Source organism: Pelecanus crispus, chromosome 21, assembly GCF_030463565.1.
Source record: "Pelecanus crispus isolate bPelCri1 chromosome 21, bPelCri1.pri, whole genome shotgun sequence".
Classification (NCBI taxonomy): domain Eukaryota; kingdom Metazoa; phylum Chordata; class Aves; order Pelecaniformes; family Pelecanidae; genus Pelecanus; species Pelecanus crispus.
The window spans coordinates 3,086,042-3,098,366 of NC_134663.1; the positions used below are offsets into that span (position 1 = coordinate 3,086,042).

At 46.1% G+C, this 12,325-nt stretch overlaps 1 protein-coding gene across 1 annotated transcript; it reads right to left on the reverse strand.

The window, feature by feature from the left end:
- Nucleotides 1-2,129: 2,129 nt before the first annotated feature.
- STC1 (stanniocalcin 1) lies at nucleotides 2,130-9,831 on the reverse strand. The gene is given in 6 exon segments (XM_075724066.1): nucleotides 2,130-2,400; nucleotides 5,683-5,894; nucleotides 6,920-7,062; nucleotides 9,361-9,574; nucleotides 9,576-9,770; nucleotides 9,772-9,831. Coding segments are annotated over 6 exon segments (1,095 nt in total).
- Between the last annotated feature and the right edge of the window lie 2,494 nt (nucleotides 9,832-12,325).

Genomic DNA, 12,325 nt, shown 5'->3' on the forward strand with positions numbered 1-12,325 from the left:
AACGCTGTAGGGTGGAAAGTCGCACACGCACAGTTCCGGGATCAGTTCCTAAGCATAAGTCAAACTTTTAGGGTCAGGATATTCAAGGGGCCTTTGGTTTTCACCTTGCGAAACTTCTTTGTGTTGGACTCTATATACCTGACTGTGATTTAAGAACGAGCAATATTGCATCTTGCTTGCCCTGGACGGCACGATTCAGAGTACTAAAAAACAATAAAGTAACAACCCTCTACCGTCAGCAACATTTTTTGCTGCTTACAATTTTATGACAGCACTTTTGGGCTACATTTAATGAAGACAGCAATATTAGAAATGCTGCCACTGCATCTGGTTTCAATATATTAGCAGCAAGTTATTGTTTAAAGGCTTTGTGGTTTAAAAAAAAAAAAAAAAAAAAAAGAAAAAAAAAAAGAGAAGTTATATTGCTTTAGATTTTGAAAAGAAAAATAGATCCCTCCTTTATTAGCTCTCTAACTAGTTGAGCAAGAGTCATCCACTCTGCAGACGGACTCTAACGGGATAGATTTGGAGCGTGGAACTGGCCTTGTTGATCGCATGCCACAATGTGGCTTTTTTTGGCTCACCGAAGCCCGGCCAGACTACTGTGCAGAGCGCGGCGTTTGGGGGAGGCCCCCAGCTACTGCTGCGGGACGGCGGCTCCACTCCTGTGCCGCGGCTGCCGAGGAGGTGGATGGGAGGAAAGGCAGAGCCGAGAGCATTAATGCCTGTGTCCTCTTAAAGGCAGGCACACTGCTTTGCTTCTGCAGCTGCAGAGAATTTAAGGATTTTTCCCTGCCTTTCTCCAGAAACCAACTTTCTAAAGTAGGTTTTACCCTGTGGCAGCTATGAGATCCCAAAGCAGCTTTTTGTCAGCCATCTGATAATTCCCCAAATAGCTCTCCAGCAGCACTCGTGCCTTGGGTATTCCTGTGTCTCACAGCAGCTCTGTGCAGATAGGACTGGCCAGTCTGAACGCTTCTTGGGGTTTCCCCCCCCCCCCCCTCCATTTTAACTCTGAGAAGAGAGGCTTGTTTCTGGCCCTGTAATTTCCATCCTAAACATTTTTCTCTCTTTCATTGTAAAAAGGCCACAGAGTAGAATGTGAACTCTTCATATGACAGAGATACTGTTTCCAGGAAAAAAGAAATAGCTAACTTACAAAACTAAGTTTATGCAATAAAGTTATTATATTCTGCTCCTTTTAAGCAGACTCTTGTGGAATTTATGTACAGTACATGACAGATTTTAAAACTATTTATACCACAGTTAGAGCAAGACCTTTAATACTCTAGTCTTAAGACAGGGTTTGTTTTTGTTAGATTTCTTTTAAAGCTTTAGATAGTTAAATACAGTACATAGATGTTAGCTTTTAAATACAATGCAAGATTATGTAACCTTCTGACTAGCTTCAACCGTAGACTGGCACCTCTTTTAATCATTGCCATAGTACAAAACGTTCCTTTCCTCATTTGGTGTGTGTCGGGGGGTTAGTTTTAACTCATTTTGCACTGTGGTGCCAGGTCACGGTAACTAGAATCACCCACAGCTAGCGAGTTTGGTAAATCAACGGGTTAACGGAGCTGTATTGGAAGGATTAGGACTGCATGACACTAAGAGACCAGGAATATGACATTCATATTCGTCCATGGCCAGCACAGATTCATAACACGAATTCCACTGACATCTTTAGGATGTGCAATAGTTATTAGTGCATCTATCATCGCCTACCAGCTTACTACAAGAGAGAATAAGCTATTCTCCTCGGTGCCAAATCTTCAGACTTCAATGGTGCTAGCGCTACAGTACATTTAGAGTTTGGTGTCTGAAGGCCTGACTACTGTACGGTTATATTTAAGACTAAGATTGTTTGGGGTATCTTTTTGTGGGGAAGAAAAGAGATGGAGACATTTTGACGGCGGGAAAGCTGAGACACTGAACACAGATCCATGCAAAAGTTTTGTTCGAGAGGAATAGAAAATATTAATGACTAAATCTAAAACCAGTTCCTGGTTGTTATTAAAACTAGCTACAGTACACTTGGTTTGGGTGCATTACTCTTCTAGAAGAGAGACGTCAGCTTTGGTAGTGCTTAGCATCCCTTACACACCCATTGTCGCTCCCCCGAGGCGTTACGCGCTTTCGGCAGAGCTGCGCTTTGCGTGGGCCGGGACGGACCCCTCACCTCGGAGGTTCCTGAAGTAGAGTTTTAGCTTCTGCGGCTCGGTGATACGTCTCCTGGTGAAGTCCGCACGCGGGTGGCCTTGGGCGCAGTGATCTGTCTGCAGCAGGTGGAAGAGGCTTGCCATGTTGGGCCCAATCTTCTCCATCAAGCTGTCCTTGATGGTGCTGACAGTCTCTTCGTCACACTCCAACAAGCTTCTCACCAACTTGTTGTAATACCTGCACGAGAGTTACCGTCCGTTACCCCAAGGCATCTCCCAGCAAGACCAAAGAAACAAGGTAAGAACTGACCTCAAGCCAGGAGACCAGTCCAAGCGATAAAACTATGAGAATCAGATTTTTTAAGTCATTCAGGGTGCGTTTGAAATCGATTTTCAACAGTGCACAACGCACATATTCTCACTGCATCGAACAAATGCTCTGGTGCTGGAGATGCTGTGCCCATGACATATGGAAGGAACGCAACCCATCAAACTTCTAATTTAGGTGTCCTAAACGAGCAGCTGCTCCAGCTCTGAAAGGTAAGGCTGTACGCACAGGTGAGTTTGGTGTTAACCTGGTGAACTGGGAAGAAGGTGAGAGCGAGGAGCTAAGACGGTCTAGTAAGTGGCTTAAGTGTGTGTTTTACTCTCTGCTAAACAATCCAAGTTTCTGGAGCTTTAGGAAGAAAAATAATCGCGTTCTTCTAATGGACAGATACTGCCCATCACCAGACAGGGTAACACCCTAAACAGACCCAGTACGACCCTTCCTACGAACACATCCATCCCCGTGGCACCATCCCCTTTCGTCTCTCTCCCTTTCCCTCCATGCACAGCCTTTAGCAAGGGACCGGAAGAGGAAGAAGCAAGCTCAGTCCGAGTCAGAGCCTGACAGATGCATGTATTCCCTGGGGACAGATCTTCAGGACATACAATCAGTTGTCACTTCCAACAAACTGATGACCTCATGCTTTGCCCTGTTGCGTGCCTGCCTTCTCTACAGCCTGCTGCTGCATTTTGGCCTTCCAGCAGCCTTGAGTACGCGTTCCTTGCCCAAGGAGGGAGCCAGGAAATTGTGCTGATCTGTTTCTCCAGAGCTGCTCGAGCCGAGCAGAGAACAGTGTTCAAAGGAACGATCCTCTGCGCGGCTAAGGCAGAATCAGCGCTGCCCTGCGTGCACGGCTGGCTCGGGCAGGGAGAGCAAAGCTGGCAAGTGGGACCTCACCGTACAAGAGGGCATCTTCCTAGGGAGAGAAAGTTGGGAAAAAAGAGGAGCAGTCCCATATTTGCTGGGCTACTTCTGCCTGAAAGGACATTGGGAACTTATTTTAAGCCTTTAAGGTCACCGTGACATTTTTCCAGAAGAGCAGAGAAGAGAATAACCTGCAGGTGGAGGAGGGGAAGGAAGAGGGAAATGAGAGTTCACATTCAAACTCCTTTCCTAACTCTCAGCTCTGGCCTTTAGAGCAGCCAGTGGAGGTCAGGTGAGGTTAAAGTTTCTGCTGCACTCGAAGTACAAAAGGACCAGGCTTTGGCACAGTGGAGCACGGCGCAAGCACAGCTCGGCAGCGCTAATATTAAGGTCTGAAGCGTGCACAGTAGTTGATGATGAATACATCTGTGAGAGCCATGCATGCAGCTTAAATCAGTCCCAGTCTAGCAGGACAGGAGGAACGGATCCTATCTGCCTTCCCCTGCTGCGCTGCCTACACCTCCTTCATACAAACACAGCTTGGTGGTTTCCATAGCTGGAGCTGCAATCAAACGGCTCGCTAGTGCCTTTCAGCAGCTAGACTGCAAGCAAAGGCAACAAGGCTTTCCTCTCCTCCTGCTCCTGCCATGAGATTAAATCACAGGAAGATGCTATGACCTTTAACTACTTCCTCTCAGCGTCCCAGGCCAAGTGGCACATTCTTATTCTGTGGCTATGTTGGGACAGGGGCTGGGAAAGCAGGATGCTTTAGGAGACCTCAATGTAAACTATTAGCTGGGAAATCCTGCTGCTTTTGTTACTCAACATGTCATAATATCCTTTGGCTTCGACGAGGGTTGGCGGCTGTGGGGGAGGAGTTCCCTCCGCCTCGGGAGACAGCGGCTCCGGTTCAGGCTCGGTCCTCCGGAGAGGAACATCCCCAACACGGCTAACACCGCTGCTGCTATCACTGCATCCTCCCTCGCTCAAGCGTCTACACGTCCCCCCTTCGCCCCAACGCCCCTACAGCCCCACCAAGGGCTGCTTAACTCTGCAGTCCATCGTATTAACCCGAACTGCTCTTCCAGCCCATGAGCCAGTGATGCCACAGCGCTGCCTGCTCCTCGTCCCAGCCCTCGGGGGAACGCTCAAGCAAACCTCTTCCAAGTTTGCTTGGGGGAAGAGGGGAAAGACACACAAGTATAATTTTTACCTTCCCACAAGTATAATTCTCTGGATAGAATATCTACAATAGCATTTTTCATAATAAATTTACGCTGGCCAGAGATGCAACATCGATATATCACTTGCATACCTGTCCTAGGATAGGTCTGGAGGTTTAAGATGCTTCTAGATCAAGTCAAAGAGCCACCCCAGAGGAGCTGTAGCATTCACCACAGCCAGCCAACACGTTAAATTGCAGCTTGGTCTGTTTGCACTCAAATTCTAGAGCATATTTACTCAAACTGTTCAAAAAGATCCCTTTTATCCCAATCACAAGACTCGGCACTGATTGTTCCAGGATTTAGAGGAAGAAATCCCTGCCCTTGCAGCGTGACTGCGCAGACTGCAGCAGCTCCCTGAAGCCTCCCTCTGTCCCTTGTCCTTGGAGGATGGGGACAGGGCAGTTCTGTGCTCAGATAAAGGCGCCAGAGAGCAGCGTGACGTGCCCATTTCTGCAGGCAGCCTTCGCTATCAAGAACGAACAGGGGTGAAGACAACCCTAAAAGAGGCCATTAAGAACACCAGACTATCCCTAGAAATACAAACCACTGGATCATGGCAGAATAAGGTTATAGAGGAGCCTGTCTGCTGGTTCCCTTTCAGCTTCCCTAGTTCTTCATATTGCCATGGTAAGTCAGAGGGCAAGGCCTCATTTGCTAGGTGCCACATAAACCCGAAAAAGGGGACAGCTGCAGTCTGAAGAAGTGAATGAAGTTGCAATAGGTTGAGCAGCTCTTACGTGCTCAATATGCCAGGGATGCTATATTAATCAAACTGGTTTGGTATTTAAAAGCTCTGTTTACCATTATACTGCATTCAAACTAAAAGAACTAACATTTAAACAAACTCCAGCCTTGGAAGTAATGTATGTCTAGTTAATTTTATGATTCTCCCCTGGAGATGTTTATAAGTGTATTTACCAAAAAAGAGAATCAGAAGAATGCTGGTAAAACTTAACAAGGATTTGAAAAGGCAGAGAACATTACTTAGGCTAAGCTGTATTAGGACTTGTAAGAAGTTATTCAACTTGGTTCCTCTCATTTCTTTCTCTGTGCTTCACATTTTTGCATTTGATGCATTTCAGCTGAGGAAAGCTCCACATACCGGTTTGAGAACTGATTTGGAAGCTGGACAACCTCCGTGATGGCTTCAGGATTTCGTTTCGCAATGCCGCACATGTCCAGTTTGCTGTAGCACTCCTCTTGCACTTCGGAGATCATTCTTTGGAAAGTGGAGCACCTCCGGATGGCAAGGAACACCTTGGACGTAACCCCATTTGCAATGCATTTCAAGCTTTCTTTCACAAAAGCTTTTCCCTGGAAACAGAAGAAAAACCTTAAACTGCAACAGATTTCATAGAAAGGGATGTATTAACAGATACTGCGCTGTGGCTGGCTGCTATTAATTACCCTTGCTGCAATTACAGACCTGCTGGAGGTCCCTTACCAAGCACGGCAGGGAATTAGACCCGAAGCGCTCACAATTATTGCACAGTTACATTCAGAGCAGTTTAAGTTGGGATGCACGCAGTCCACAGAGAACAGGGAGCTCCTGTTCCCAAAAGATTTAGGCAATGGAAGTCTTGCGTGAACAGACCTGGAAGTGCCAGCACCAGCGATGGGCCAATTCTGCCCTCCGGGAGGGGGCCGCGCTGCTTGCTGCATACCAGAGATTTAATGCACCTGGTTCACCAGCCCTCAAAATGCTTTAAGAGCTTTTAAGTTTGTCCTTGGGAGTGAGGGCGCAGGGAATGGGGGCGTGTGCACATTTTGGGAAGCAAGTACGAAGGAATCCCTTGGCAGAGCCACAGTCCTCTGATATTATCCTATTTATTCTGCTGCGAGCGACTGCAGCTCTGGAGAGGCTGATCTGGCCGTGCATTCCCAGGCCCGAAGACTTCCAATTCAAATCCCAGCCCTGTGCCAGGTCACACAGTCAGAAGACTTACTTTGTTAGAAGAACGTTTATATTTCCTCCTGAAGAGGAAACTTAGCTCTCCGCCCCACAAAACGCTCCTTGCCAAGTCCTCACACATAGCATACAGTATGTGGAAAATGTACTGTAGAAAATAGCCCTGAAGGATGGATTTGTAGCCAAAAAACAAAATTGTGGTTCAGAGGAGTAGCTAAGCAGCAGGAAGGGCTGCAAGTAAGGAAGGGTTAAGCCTGCACAGACCCCCATCTCCACGAGGACAGAGAAATTAAGGAATCCATTCAGCAAAGCATTTAAGCACGTGCTTTAGTGTCGCAGGACTTGTAAAAGCACTTTATGGAATCGGGGCATGAAAAGGGAGCTCTAACGGCGAGGTATTATTCTTGTTCCCTTTATACTCGTACTGTACCTGAGTGTCAAATTTAGCAGCACTGTACAGGAAGGACTTGCAGATGTCGTACATGCCATCCGTGTCGCACGTGGAGTTCTCCAGGCAGGCGAAGGCCCCGCAGCCCACCTGGAGGGCACTGTTCAGACAGCGAACCACCTCGGCTGCAGAGAGAGGCACAGGCACAACATTACCTCCGCACCGCTCCCCGATGCCGTAAAGCCCCTCTCCAGCACAACGTCAAGGCATGCTCAACTGCAGTCAAGCGGCAGCCTTACTGCTTTTGGGGACTGGAGGGAGAGGTAACGAAGAGAAGCCAAAGGCACTGCCAAAGAGAATTATTAACTGAAGTCATGCAACAGATCACCAGCAAATCAAGGAACAGAAACGGCAACTGCCAAAACCTTAAATGGGTTACATACGGATTAAAAGAGAGGTAACATCTGATAGCCTTTGGCTAGATGGAGATTTACAGGTCCATCCCAACCTCATTCTGACTGCATGCATTGCCAGCTTTATTCAGAGTTCCTCTAGAGAAGGCAGAAGTAATGAGGCCGGGCCCATGAAGAGCACTGGTGCTGAGGTCTTCTCCGCAGCCCGAGACCAACGGGAGGTCACAGCAGCTTGGCAGCATCTGGCTCACAAACCTCATTAGAAAATGAGACCGAAGTGATGGCGATTGCCAATAAGCTGGCATGAAATTTGCACTTACTGCGGGGAAGCGCTGGTTTTGCTAGCTTTGGAGGTATTTGTGCTTTTCTAAAAAGCGTGAAGTATCTAGAAATAAGATCTTAGTTTGCGTGTCAATTATCAGTACTACAAAGGACTTGAACGAGCAGCTTGGTGCTAAATACTAACCTGGTACCCAGCAGTTTGCAAGCATAGCCAAGAAAGGTCATATTGCTGAAGATTCGCAAAGAGAAGGGACATTTGGGAGAGAAAGTTAAGGTAATGGAGCTGACCATGTATAATTAAAATCGCTGAGGCAGTAGTTAGTCTGAACAGGAGGGTATCCATGTCATCCCATCTTTTTTAGTGCAGATACTATGCATTTTAACAATGAATCAGCAGTATTGCCACATGATTGCCCTGAAATTAGTAGGGATTAACCTTTTTTGGTAAGCTGAACATCTGTCTCCTTATGTGTCTGTGCAAGGCATATTCATTACTTTTGCAGATCATGTTACGAGACATTCTTTAGGAAGAAATGCAAACCCAGTGTCTCCCATCAAGATCCTAGGTGTGGGAAAAGTGAGGATTTGCATTTAGTGGAAGAGAACACACCTTATTAAGAGCTAAGTTGTAGCCTAAAGACGTATCTATATAACTAGGATCTTTACAGAAAAGAGGAAAAAAAAAATTAAAAAAAAAAAAACAACCCACCCAATTAACCCCTCCTTATTCTCCGCTCTTGCTTGTGCGCCTGAAGGGAGAAATATTTGGTAAGATCATCCTCTCTCCAGTTCATAACCTCACCATCACACAAGTCATTCCCATAATTATGTTTCCACAGGTTCAAATTATAACTTTGCTTTCAGCAGACTTAGTATGCATTAAGCTTTTATTGTTTTAGGCACGGTGCAATAGTGAGACCCTATGTTTCTATAGCAACCAAATACAAAAGGAAATTGAGCAAACACCCTAGTATAATGCTGCAGAGCCTTGCAGATCTAAAATAAGACATCTGTTAATGAGCTCCAAATTAGAGACCTAATATCTTTTCAGTATACTAGAAGACAGATTTTTAATTTCCATTGTTCAAGACAATGTGTCCAACTTATCTAAGCATCTATAGTGCACAAAGTAGAGACATCCAGAGCTGACTTGCCAGCAATTTTTTTATCCACTGTAAAAGCAAGTTTGCTAAATGTCACAATCGTATTTTTATGGTACCATCTAACTGATAGCAATCAGTTTTTGAAAATAAATGCTAGCAGTGGACAGTTTCTAGGTTACTGCATTCTTCAAAGTCGCATATCTCTCTCCCCCTCTTTGAATAGGCAGATGTTTGGCAGAACAATGGTTCAGTCAAATTTCCACGGATTTTATCAACTTCCTAAAAAGCAAGGAATTTAACACCAAAGTATGATTGCAATTGGAGAAGAGAGAAAGATACATGCAAGCGGGGGGGGGGGGGGGGCAGGGGGGGGGAAGTACATGGAACTCATTTAGTAGATGGGGGAGGAGGAGAGAGAATGGATTGCATCCTGCAAGCAGATCACACACCGGTCCCCTGACCCAGCTCCTGAAAGGAGAAGATTTCTTCTCCAGCTATCCACCAATATCCTCCTGAATCAGACCCTTAAATCAATATTTGTTCCTACCAGCCATTAAGTTTATAAGCGGAAAAAAGAAGGAAAAAAAAAAAGAAAAAAAGAAAAAAAAAAAATCAGCAGTAGAGATATCTGAAACAGTTTAACACATCAGGGTTCAGGCTCAAAGCCCTCCTTGCTGGGTGTTACCTGAGTTCTGGGCTGCAACCCTGGGTTTCCTGGGGCTCACAGAGTCATTCTGTTCAGCTTCATAGGATGCAGATGCACTGATCACCAGCAGCAGGAGAAAACCAGACTTTAGGAGCATTCTCTGACAAGTTTCCGCTAAGTGTGGTTTTTTTGGGTGGTTTTTTGGTTGGTTTTGTTTTTTTTTTTTTTTTTTTTTTTTTTTGGGTGTATGTGTGTGTGTGTGTCTCTCCTCTTCCACTTCGGCTTGAGCAAAGATGTGGATCTGGATACGCGCTCCCAGGGAGAGAGAAAGGAGTCCGCCGAGGCTCGGGGACGTGCCGCAGCCTGGCTCTGCCTGGCCCCTCTGGCTCCTGCTCGCTGGGGGACCAGGAGCAGCGTCGAGGGCTTTTATAGCCGCCCTTATCGGTCCCCCCGCGGGCTGCCGAGCCAATCGGGAGGCGCTGGGCAGAGCCAATGGCAGACTGGACTCATTCAAGCCCCAGAAAACTGCAACTTCACAGGAAGAATATTTTCCAGCCAATTAAAAGTACCTGCCAAACAACAATAACCAAAAAGTTAATCTTTGGAGAGGCGGTGGGAAAGGGAGGGGGGGGGGACTTCCTATGGATAATTGAGCTCAAGGAAATGACAGGGCAGTCCTAAATCTTCCCTCACCCCCCCCCCCCCCCCCAAAAAAAAATCACCTGCCCTTTAAGAAAAAATATTTTCCCATCCGTTTAGCAGTTAGCCCAGGGTTACAGCAGCTTGGAAGAAGGGCAGGGGCATTTCTGCACGGCACGTACAGCGGGGGCTGGCAGCGAGCCTTCCCGCGGCGGGTCAGCTCCGCACCTGACCTCGGCCCCCCGAAAGGCAGCGGGGCCGTACCCGCGTGCGTGCGGACGGCAGGCATCGCCTCTTGCCTGCCGACACACGTGTGCGCAACACCGAACCCGGGCGCAAACACCCCGCACCTCACGTAGGCGCATGCAAATACCCTCTCGGCGCCTAAAACCTTATTCCTCGTACACCGCATTCCTGATCTTCCCCTCGCTTGCGCGATTACGTTACTAAAATCATGCCTTCATACCCGAGACTTCGGCGTAGCCTTGCTTTTACTGCTTCCCAGAGAAGCTGAAGAAACAATTTTTTAGGTGTTTGATGGTTCCCCCCCCCCCCCCCCCAAATTCAATCCTGTTTTTCAGATTTCATAACGGGAGGAGGCACCCTAATGCTTGAGTTAACCTTCATTTTAATAGGCACATAACGAGCATTAACACACTAGAGAACTGATTATCCTGTATACCAGAGACAATTTAAGGCTGAGTATTTAAGGGATGAAAGTATAAGCAGTAGTATTAAGTCTTAGAGCTGAAAGGAAATGGGGAAGGTGCATGGAGAAAGAAGATTTATAGGTAAAAAGTTCCAAGTTCCTGCAGCTTAGAAAAAGTCAAAAGATTTAGATATCAGGTATTACTGATCAGAAATGAGATAGCTTCTTTTGGAACCTGAGCATGTTTGATTCTCACTCAGCTATCCCCACGATCTTTTCTGTCGAAGGAAAAACACTCTCGTCTCTGTGGTGTCAGCCAAGGAAATGCAGCTCGAACAGATTCATAGATCCGTCCGTGTACAGAAGTTCCGTTTGGATGAACCAATTCTACAAATCTCATTTAAGCAGAGATGCAAAAAAACCCCTCGTCCTGTGGGCATTCATTCACGTTTATGGGTGGCTAAATTTGAAAGTCAATAAGGAAGCAATTTAAAGAAAAACAGAAGTAGCCTCTTCCTTAGCGGAGCTCCAGAAACAGTGCCCATTGCTTTACCTCATTCTCGTCTTTTTTTGCACAGGTTTGACAGCTCTGACCGTGACAACGGGACCGCTCTGGTTCCTCGCCCCATCCCTGAGCTCCGGTTTCTTCCGAGAGGGAGCTGACAGCTCAGTTTGGGCTGCGCAGCCCCATTCGTGTTGGCATATTTGGTGTCAGCTTCAATTGTAACAGGAACAGGAGTGAGGTTGTACTCCTGCCTTGGGGTCAAAATAACAGCTGTGCCAGATGTTCCAAGAACATTCAAAAAGCAGTGAAACAGAAGGGTTTCGGGTTTCGTCTCAGTTTTGTGACACTGAGCCAATTTCATTTAAAAAAAAAAAAAAAAGAAAAAAAAGGCAAAAAAAAAAAAAAGCAGCAGCAGCAGCCCTGCAAAAGCACTGTGGTTTCTCTACTTAATAGGACCAGTCCAGTTTGCAAGTGAGAATAATCCCATAGGGTTTGATTCTGATTAAATCAAAAGCAACTCTGGCATTGACTTCAATGGGGGATGAATCACCATTCTATCTAAGTCCTATTTGGAGTGGAAGCATTGCATTTTCCACAAAATTGAATTTCAAACTCAAAGCTTGATTTCTCCACCCCTTCACCCCCAAGGTGAACATTCCTCCTTGTCTTTTTTAATGTTTCAATCTGAACCGAAGTAGTTTGCAAAACAAAACAGGTTGTCCTGGCCCTCTGAGCACGTATACATCCTGATTCGATTCCAAAGTGTAAGGAAAAATTAGCAGCAAGTAGTTCCTTTAGATACTGAAATTCTTCCAGCACATTTTCTATTCTTTCTCATATCATTATTCCAGGGCTGATTTACTCCTTTAGGGACGTATTTAGCATTTGTACCTGCAGCATAGTTTTAATGCAACCAGTTTTAATTACGGCTAACAATAACAGGAGATTAAGATGAGGTTCAGTCTGGTAATGGGAATGGGCACTACAATACAGCCCGAAATATTGGATCAGGACACATGAGAACATCGTAATATCAGAAAAACTTCATCCAAAAAGACCTTGTGAAGGCAGTACCTTTATTACTGCTTTAAGGAAGTGGGAAAATTAATTCAGGAGTGAAGGACCCATACTGAGTTGCTGTCAAATTTGGCAGGAGACTCCTACAAGCAAATTTCTGCGCGAGACATTTGAGTCCTTTGGTACCAGAGCAT